This window comes from Oreochromis niloticus, linkage group LG1, assembly GCF_001858045.2.
Source record: "Oreochromis niloticus isolate F11D_XX linkage group LG1, O_niloticus_UMD_NMBU, whole genome shotgun sequence".
NCBI lineage: Eukaryota > Metazoa > Chordata > Actinopteri > Cichliformes > Cichlidae > Oreochromis > Oreochromis niloticus.
In genome coordinates, this window is record NC_031965.2 from 17173140 (window position 1) to 17183707 (window position 10568).

Sequence of the window (10568 nt, forward strand, 5' to 3'; positions counted from 1 at the left end):
TTGTAATGTTGTTTGTGCACTGTTCCGTAAAAAAACCATAAGCAATGTAATTTGTGTGTTACTGATACATATGTATACTTAAAGGTAGCCGTGTTACAGGCGCTGCTCGAGGAAAAAAAGCATTTGCAGTATTTTTGTATGTTACCATAACGTTTATGTTACCATGTTTATGTTACGTTACGGATTAAATTAAACATTAAAAATCCTCACGTGTAATATTTCTGTGTAAATATCTCATATTACAAGTGAAACGCATACGGCTTAAAATCCGGTGCGGCCTGTACAAGTACAAAATTGATTTTCTTTCTAAAATCAGAGCATGCGTCTTTTAATCAGGTGCGCTCTGTAGTCCGGGATTTACGGTACATGCAACATGGACTTTACTTTTTAACTTTTATGGGTTTTAAAGTTAATTTTCAAATTTTAAATCCTGCGGCCATAGTGTTATCACGCTTATTTAATATACACTGACAATTAAGAATAACAAAAGACATGAAAAATATCTTCTTAAAATTTTATTCTTGTTGTTTTAAAAATATCTCTAAATTTCCAGTGGAGGCAATTTAGAGAATGTTTATGTTTTACAAGAAATTTAATTCAGTCCAGCTGAGTTCCAATTGAGGGCCAATTCACAATAACACAGTGCTTAACAAAGTTAGTCGAACATCACCTAATGTAAGAATTACAGGTTTAAAAAATTTGGGGTGTTCTTATTTTTATGACAGGTGATGTAATAAATTTGTTAAGCACTGTCTATGTAGAGTAAAAACCCTACAATATAAGAGAAGGAAAACCCCAACAATCAGATGATCCCCTCTGAGCAAGCACTTGGCAACAGTGGAGAGGAAAAACTCCCTTTTAACAGGAAGAAACCTCTGGCAGAGCCAGGCTCAGGGAGGGGCAAGCCCTCTGCCACGGCTGGTTGGGGGTGAGGTGAATCAGACTGCAAACATCTTAATCAGACATGTCTTACCTGGTAGGATGGACGTTCGCTGCAGGAAAAAAATGGGTTAAATGGACATTTTTTTTCAAATACAATTATTTCAATATGTGTTGCAGTCTGATTCACTTTCACATTTTTCCTCTCTTTTCTTATATAGATGGAGTTCATGGGAAGCTGGTTATGCCAGCTTTCCATGAACTCGGAAGTTGTACAGACAGGAATACTCGCGATTGCCCCAGTTGTTCAACACATGCAGCGTAATGTAGCGGATGACATCTACTTTGTCGTCCTGAGAGACAAAACAAAAACAAGACGGGTTAGTCGGATAATAGTTTTCTTGACTCTTGAAAGGATGGTAAATTTAGGAATACTGTGATTATTATGAGGGAGGATATACAGATAGCAAGGGGGGCTAATCTCTAAATACTCTGGATAGAAAAGTCTAAAGTCTATGTGCATGTGTCTAATGGCACAGTGTACTCACGGGTATCCTGAATGTTTGGAGTGGATCTCCATTTTCATCATAGACGAATGTTCCCAGGTGGACACCACTGTCGTCTAATGCTCTCTTCCCCTGAAAAGACAGAAATAAATACATATAAAGCTGTTCTCAATATACACATATGTAAAATGCAACAGTTGAACAGTGGTGCAGTGGAAATCTGTGACTTACAAACACTGAAAACATCCTGGGAGCACTGGAGACCTTTCCAGATGGTGACACCATCTTAGAAATTTGACCCAGTGTCACATGACTGATGGCGATGCTGTATGGCAGCTTAATTGTTAAATGTCCCTGGGAGCCCGCAAAACTCCAACATGCTCCTGGGACCATGGGTGCTCGACCCTACAGAGAAAAAGGAACAAAAACAGAGTTCAGTATGGACCGCTAGTGTTTGACTATTAAATCATGCAGATGTGTGAGATAGTATCTTGTTTTTTTGTGAAAGTAGATTATACCTGAATAACGACTCTTGGGCTTACACAGGGTGGTTTTGCGGGTATCAGTGTAAGCCCCAACAGCTTCAATCCAGCCTGTTCTGAAAGGTAGGATGCTGAAGACTGTTCTTTAACAATCTCTGCTCCTGCAGACAAAAACACAGAGTGAGAAAAGAATCGCAAAACAACAACAAAGAAATTCTTATGTGAATTCTGATCTGATTTCATGTCTTACCCAGTTCCTCCAGAGCAAAGTTGGGCATCCTGTCCCCAACTGGAAGAAGGAAGTCAATTCTTTTTCTCAAGTCCATTAACTCCCTTTGCAGCTCTTGTACCTGCCTTTCCACCTGTTCATGTCCGTTCATTAAGTACTGCAATTGAGAAGACCCATTTATGTTATACGTAACAGCTTTATGATAATAATAAACTGGCATTATGTGATTCATTTTTAGGGAATATATTAGAGCTTCATATGTTTTTCATACCTCACTCATGAACGGGGTGGAAAAGTCCATTTTGAGCCCTCCAATACTGAAAATCAATCCTGGTGGATGAAGAGAAACACAGAATAAGAAGAGAAGCTTAATCTAGAAGAAAAGCACATAGTACTACTAGAAAGACTGTAATTGTTTGTGGAAGGAGATCATTTACCAAAACAGAAGGCCAGCATGAGGACCAAAAGTCCCAGTGCCTTGATGGCTCTAAAGAGACCTCTGCTGCTGTCACTACTGTAGTCAACAAAATCATCGTTGTTGTAGTCCACAGTGTCACAGTCATCAGTGTTGTATTCAACTGTGTCTTGGTCAATATTGTCAAGGCCTGGATGGGGACGTCGCCTTTTGAAAATTCTGCACAGAAAAAACAAAATCATGTAAGAAAGAAGGTACATGGAAGAACAAATGGATAATGATTAAGAAACATGCATCTATGTCAGTGGATGACAACAAAGAACATGTAGACCAGCACTAACCTGCATAAAGTCTCCTTGTAGGAGATTAACGGCTCTCCTTGGCTGCCGTAATAGCCGTTAGACTGAAGTCTTTGGCTTCTTCTCAACATGGCTGTAAAATGAAAGGGAAACATGGGGTTAAGTGAGTCTCTAACACAAAGCTTATCAGACTTCATAACTATGATTTGAGCATGTTTCCATCAGAAGCAACTCTGTACATATCAGTGCAGATTCTCTTATATATAAACTTTACGGTGCCAGCTTGTTTTTTTTAATGAACAGAATAATATTTGAATCACACCCATATATGAAATCATCTCTTAATTAAAGAATTTTATTTTCTTAGTGTCTTCAAAAACAAAGCATCATATTGTTATGATTCATATTATAGCAACAGATCACAACATTTTCTTGCTGTTCTTGGAAAAAATCTCTTTCAAATGTCAGTTTGTTTGTTCACAATTTAGTTTTTAAAATTCAGAAAAAGAGGAAATCACCACAGCGGTACAGAAAGACTCAAAGCAACTAAATGAATTTGGCCCAAATCATGTAAAAAGGTCTTTGAGAATTAAAAACTCTTTGTTTTTATAGTTGATATACAAAAGGAAATCAATATTTATCAGACAAGTTGCGTCTAACAGGTAAGCAGTAAAATCACCTTTACAGTAGAATGCACTAAAAAGTGCTTTTCTGACATAATCAACTGGATATCATTTTTTTAATGTTCAGATTTGAAATACATATATTAAATGTAAGATGTGAAGCTAAAACATACTCTGTTTTTGTACTTGTACTTTTTTTAGTCTAAAGATTGCACTTACCTTCACTTAAAACGAAAGTTGAAGAAACTGAATCACTAAGTGTGCTTTTCCGTGAATTTGGACCGTTAGCGCTTCTCACTGAACTCATCTGAACCAGAAAATGTAGGTGCAGAAGAAACCGCAGCTTTTTCAGTGACGTTACAAAATATTAATGCACAAATCGAATATGACGCACGCGCGTTCCATAAGAGCAGCAGCATTTCGTGTGCGCACGCGCAAAGGTGTGAGTGTAGATCTGTTTTTTTTTAAATGAAATTTGCTCTTAATTAAATACCTTTTCCTTCTCAGTCCCTTCATAAACGCCGCATCATATTGTCAAATTTCATATAGCACAACACATGCGCTCACGGGCCCATGTGCAAAGGTGTGTTGCAGTGAATGAAGAAAACTTTTCCATATTCACTGTCACTAATTTGTTTGATTTGCTGTGAGAAAATTGTGACGTATATGAGAATGAGGGAAGACCACGGTCATTTAAATACGGTATTAAAATGTAATGAAACTGTTTCTCAGAGGGAAAGTGTGATTTTAGGACACTCGAGCCAAACATTAGCGGGCATCATTCTAGCTTATAATCAACAGCTGATCCAAAGCGGATCCGGGTCGGATGAGCTGGGAAACGACCGGATCCAAATCGAGTTCCAGACTCGCTGTGCAAGTGGACTCCGATCCGGACCCGGTTCGCGGATCTGTTACAAAGCCTGTATTGTTATATTTGTTGCCATTTCTGCTATCCTCTTGGCCAGATCACTCTTAAAAAACACTTTTTTAATGTCAGTGACACTTTTTAATGAATAAATAAACGATATGTAACAGTCAGGTTGCCAAAAAGTGATTGCAGCTTCTGCCTTGTGACAGGAATTATGTTTACTGATATCATTCATGAGGAAACATTTGACATATGTTTCAAATATTCTATGCCAACAAGTCATTTACAGTAGATTAAATATGAACACACAATCACTTTCCAGAGTCATTTTGCTATCCAGGCTGGGCTGGATCACCTAAAGGGCATGCTGGACACTTGCCCATGGGGCCATGCACAGTTGGGGGCTGATCCAAGAGATTAATGACAAAAAGATCAGAATTATCTCAAATATTAGATGTTGAAAACTATTATCAAAACATAGAGATATCATTTTTTTCTTAACACTTACATAATTGGTAGAATACCGTAATGTGTATTCCACGTGCACCTTTTTCCCCTACACTGCTGAGGCTGATGGTCTCCCTCAGAGTCAGCTTGCTAGTGGATGTGATATTTCCAACATGACTGAAGCAGCCAAGACGGGAAACGGCAAAAATAGGGATGTGTAACTTTTATAAAACTGCCATTTTTATTCAATCAATTCAGGATGAAAACACTGAGACTAAGGTTAAGGTTGTTGAGATCTTCAGTGCGATGACATGCGAGCTAATCCAGAGGTTAGCAACTCACAATATGACCTCAAAGTTTGACCAGATTTAAATGAAGGAGCCAGGCTGCCCTCATCAGTACACACCCTGCTGCACCTCACTACCATAGAAGCAAAAATCCAGGAAATATTTCTGTTTTACCTGCATTAGTTTATTTCTCACTTTTGTTTTTAAACAAGAAAAAAGTGCCTTTTATAAGTGGACACATCCCAAATGTACTTTTTTCTGATAAAAGCTTCCTTTGTTTTACTTCATTGTTGTTTCAACTCTCATCCACGAGTGGGACTGTGGTACTGTCGGGAGGTGCTGAAATAAGGAAAAAGAGGAGGAAGGAAGGAAGACAGAGAGAGAATGAGAGAGGAAGAAGACGACAACGAGCACGTTCATGTATGAATGTGTCCTAAAACTGACATTAAATAGTATTTTCATTTTAAAGTACATGAAAAACACAGCGTTAATTTTATTTCATATAGGGTACTTTAGAGGTTTTAGTTAAATACTACTGTTATGGTTTCAAGCTATTCTGAGTATATGTATGCACACATTGCAGTATGATATGTCTGATTACTGAAAAAAACCCACAAAAAGAGTCTGATCCTCCAAACATGGTGGTTAGGGTTTCCTGTGTTTTTTTGTTTCTTCCTCTCTATTTTTGCGATTATTGTTTGGTTGAAATTGTTCTTAAACTCTGAAATGTGAGAGTATATTCTTTAAAGGCGTATACCTTACAGGAGGCTGTAGGGGGAGCTGCTTATTCAGATGTCCTCATATTGCACAAAAGACTTATTGGCAGACATCTCTCCAATTATCACCAGGATACAAGTGTGCATGTATCACTGGTTGACTTGGCTTCATAAGGCAGTCCTGTCTCCTCCCAGCATCCACAGCCAGCAAGGAGGGTTGTAGTACACCAACCAGACACCCTTCCACCTCCACCTCTTCAATTTGATGGCTTCAAGCTTGAGCCCACCATCTAATACCACGTATCTACCAAAAAGGGGGATTATTTCTTTTTTACTGTTACATGAAAGTTTGAAAATAATTTCCAAAAGGCTGTTAAGACCCCACTATGCTGAAAGTTATGTCTCAGTGATAAATGTAACGATGAACAGAATCAACCATCTGAGATTTCCCTACCTGGATGATTGATTGATTGATTGATTGATTGATTGATTGATTAAATCTTTATTTCGAACATGTTGAAAAAGTACAACAACATAGAATTAAAAAGAGACAAATAAACAAAGCAAAACAAAAGGAAAATGAGCAACCACAACTATAAATAGCTTTCATGTTCAAAAAGGAGCAGGAAGAAGCATAAGCTTATTTAATCCCACCTCTTTTCCACTATCTAGTAATCAATAGACTACAGAAATACCTCCTTGCAATTACATTATATGTTAGGTGTATTTTATTTATTTATTTATTTATTATATATATGTATACATATATATGTATATATATATATATATATATATATATATACATATATATATATATATATATCCATACATACATACATATAGCACATCCACACATATACACATTTTCAATAACCCCTGTAACACCTCAAAGGATACACAACCTACAGATATATATGTACCCATACCAACATACCCATGCACACGCACACACATGAAAATATTGGACAAGAACACCCTATCAAATCTCTACCTCCTCCCTGTACCCTGCAAAAACCATATCCTTAAACCGCTTTTTAAACTGCGCCATGCTCGGACATTGCTTCATATCTTGATTGATGCACGTGCGCTTTGATGTTCCCTTCTCTGGCTGCATCTGGATTTGTTTGACATCTGACAAAAACAAACCACAATTATGACTCATTAGTTTTGTGATTTAGAATATTTGTAGACTTTTGAACAAGTGGGCCCTCTAGTGGGCACTTTGGCTGAAGCTGTATATGTGATGTATAAAAGTCAGATAAACCTGCTATTACCTTTAATTATCTGATACTGCTTTTTAGTCAGTTATTAATCAATAATGTAATCACATCCAAGCATCCGGTTATTTACTACATCAGAGGGCAAAAATTCACTGCTGTTAAGTCACTTCTGTAGTTGGCGTTGATGCCAAACATCTGCCTGTGTTGTCGCTTTGATTCAGAAGTCTAGGCCTCTGCTTCTCTCCTCATTGATTTTTGAACTAATGCATTTTCTGCCTGTATGTTTTTGCATAACATGGATTTTTTGAAAAACTTCAAAAACAATTCATTTAAGTTTTTTTTCTTAAAACACAAATGTTACAAAAACACACCTCCCATACTTTTTTCAGGTAGGGATCTCTGATGTGGCAGATTGAATGAAGCATTTACTACTGTGAGTCACATGCTAGTAATAGTTGTGACCATTTTTGTTCTTCCTTCCTGTTGTATTAGATTTAAACGTTGGTGTAAACAACTTTAACAACAGCTTCAAAAACATCTGTGTCACTGACACATTGTTACAGGGACTTTCTTTTCTTTTGAAACAGTGAATAAATAACGCTGATCATGTCTTGTTTACAGTTTAATTGGTGGATCTGTGGGTGTGTCTTTGGAGCTTCAACGTGCCTGCTCAGTCTTTAAATTCTTAGTTTGTCACCTGCAAAATCATTTTGGTTTTAGGACATTTATTGTCACCTAGTTAATATTTGAAGAAACCCATAACTGCACTCTGTTTAAAAGCTGATTTCTATGTCATGTGAACTAGTCACATGAACTGGTTAATTTCATTTGTTGATGCTTAACTGCAGACGCGTACTTTGGCTCATATTGATACACTTTATTGGTATTCTTTCAACTATTGTCGAGCGGCTTTACATAATATTCTTTGCACTACTGTACATGTCTTTACTTGTGTAGAGTTACGTGTGGCTCCAGTTGTCCTTGTGCTTGTGTTGGTTGTGTCTTTTCTCCTTCTCACCTTCTCTCAGGCTTACTTCTGCACCCTGATGCTCCTCAATCAGCTCTAATGGATCTTCTGGCTCAGATTCAGCTCGAGCACTGATAGTGATACTAAAGACACTCAAATACGCACACATAAAGCACACGTAGGCCAGGGCGGGGCTGCGGGCAGATATACGTCACGATGAGCTCAGAGGTAGGACAACCCTTCATACATTTTCCTTCTTTCTTTGTCCTTTGTTTCGTCTCCTATGCTGCACCATTTCTGAACCTCAGTGCTACCGTTTTGTATTGAATTTAATCAAATACAATGCCAATAATTATCTAATAAAACAATAGTGCATCTCATTCAGCTACTTAAAATGTAGCTAAATCATAGCTGTAGTTAAAATTACATGACAGTTGAACTGAATTTTTATTAAAAATGTGGCGTCTTTACTCCTGGGTCACCCACCCCCATCCCCACTCAGGCCCTTGTGTGTTTAAGTGTGTATATGAAAGGTTCACATCAGTCCTTTCAACCCTCTGCGTCTTCATTCAAAGAGTGCACATGTCCCTTGGGGCTTATGTGTTTTTTTAATGTGTGTGTGTGTGTGTGTGTGTGGAGTGTATGGCCACGACATTATTCTCATCACTGACTTTCTATGGGATGAAAAAATGACGGTCAGGCCAGCACACCCCTTCCTTCCTGTCTTTAGAAAAGAGATGGGCTGAAGGCGAACGTGCTGCGAAGCAGAGCAGCCCTCAGGAGAACAACAAGACACGTAGAGAAATAAATATACTACAAATGCATCAGCATTGGACAGCTTGCTCAATTTTCCAAACTGACTTTCTCAAAGCAAATGGTCAAACTCACATTTTTCTCAGGAAACAATATTAAAATATCACGACATACATTGTATGCTTCATATGGGGGTGGCTGTTGATCCCCAACTTCTTCAGTCTGCATATTGATGTATCCCTGGGGAAGATACTGAACCATGACAAGGCGATTAAGTATAGACATTAAAAAACATAATAATAAACTGAATGTGTGTGATTGGGTTAATGAGTACCATGGTTATCAATACATTTGAACAACTAAAATATGACTGCAAATTTGAAAGTACTGCCAAGAATTTGACACAAATGTTCATTTTGAAGGCACCTGTTCACCAGGATCGACAAAGATGTCTTTGATTAAGAGAAGAAAAATGGAATATTTCAGCCAGTTTTGGGTTACTCACCAGCAAAATGTTGTCAAATGTAGTCAAACCATGTGTAAACTTAGCAGTATATTCAACCAAAACAAGCAAAAATTAAAAAATAATCATAATGTTGCACCTGTTTTTTTTTCTTTCTTTTTTTTTGTTTTTTTTTGTCTCTACACACTGACCATGGTGCATCGGAACAATTTGACTCTCATTGATCAAGTGGAGCTGATGGCTCTCCCCCACTTGTAAAATTTGGATTTGAGCAAGTCTGTCAGCCACAGCTCTAATTCCATGTTGCTGAAGCTGATTCATGGCTCTGACTTATTAAGAATTAGTAGGTTTGCTGATTGCAGAGCAGTTGTCTCATTCCTGCGGTGAGCTCCAGACAGTCTACCTGCGGCCTGCGCGAATGGAACAAAGCTGCTTGTATAATTAAGTTCTCCTGGCTGATTCGATTAGAGCAGCCGTTGCATTCATTTTGCTACAGATGTTCCTCAGCTGCTTGGAGAGACTAATGGAGGAGATGGAGAGATATATGGGAAACAATTAGATGTGGCATCATTGTACGGTGTGTATGTGAGTACATGTCTGTTCATGCATTGAAAAAAAGCGTTATGTTTGTGCCTACAAGCAGAAAAAGCATTATTTTTATTCCTTTATTTTCATTTGCATTACTACATCACACACACAGCACCACATTTGTCCTCAAATGTACATCGCTTGTTTGTCTTATCCCCTCCTCCCATGTTTCAATTAGCTCCTTTGTGATTAAATTAGGGGACATTACTTAAGAAGGACATAAATAGCAGACATGATAATGGTGCATGAGCCTTAGATGAGATATGAGCTTTCTTGTGTCACATTGTGTGCAGAGGAGATACAGAATGCACGTCCAGATTTCTGTTAAAAGTCATCAAAGGTTTCCTCCACAGTGTGCTTTTTATATTATTACTTCACTTTGTATATTGGTGTATTTGACCATCACTGAGCAGGATGATGCACAGGGAAAAACAGCCCCCCGAAATTTTTTAATACCAGATAATAAAAAACACATTTCATAGAGGTATCAAGCATTTTAGCTGCTTTCTAGTCTGTGTTTCACCACCAAGACAGGGCTAAGTGATTGGGGCTTGGAGCTTTATTAAAATAAAATTTCTCCTTATTAGAGTCTTAATAAATGAGCAAAGGGCTTTTGAGATTGCCTTCACAGTGCCACGGCTCCAGATGATGAGACTTCAGTTTTTATTAACTTGTAAAAATAGTTTAAAATGTGATTTAATCACTTCAGGATTATTTGAATTTGTCTTCAAAAGTGGCTATCCTAAAATGCAATTCACTTCCTTCTTTGCCATAACATAGTTTTAAAAATATAAAAGTCTTAACGTGAAAATTCCTGTGGCTTGAT

At 37.7% G+C, this 10568-nt stretch overlaps 1 protein-coding gene across 1 annotated transcript; it reads right to left on the reverse strand.

The window, feature by feature from the left end:
- Positions 1 to 508: 508 nt before the first annotated feature.
- Positions 509 to 3903, reverse strand: LOC102081837 (SUN domain-containing protein 2). Its single transcript, XM_005466900.4, has 9 exons — positions 3653 to 3903; positions 2853 to 2943; positions 2534 to 2730; positions 2368 to 2426; positions 2118 to 2253; positions 1904 to 2028; positions 1617 to 1790; positions 1428 to 1517; positions 509 to 1232 (listed from the first exon to the last, which is right to left on the reverse strand). The coding sequence occupies exons 1-9, from the start codon at positions 3738 to 3740 to the stop codon at positions 1122 to 1124; spliced, it is 1071 nt and encodes a 356-aa protein (XP_005466957.2). The 5' UTR covers positions 3741 to 3903; the 3' UTR covers positions 509 to 1121.
- Between the last annotated feature and the right edge of the window lie 6665 nt (positions 3904 to 10568).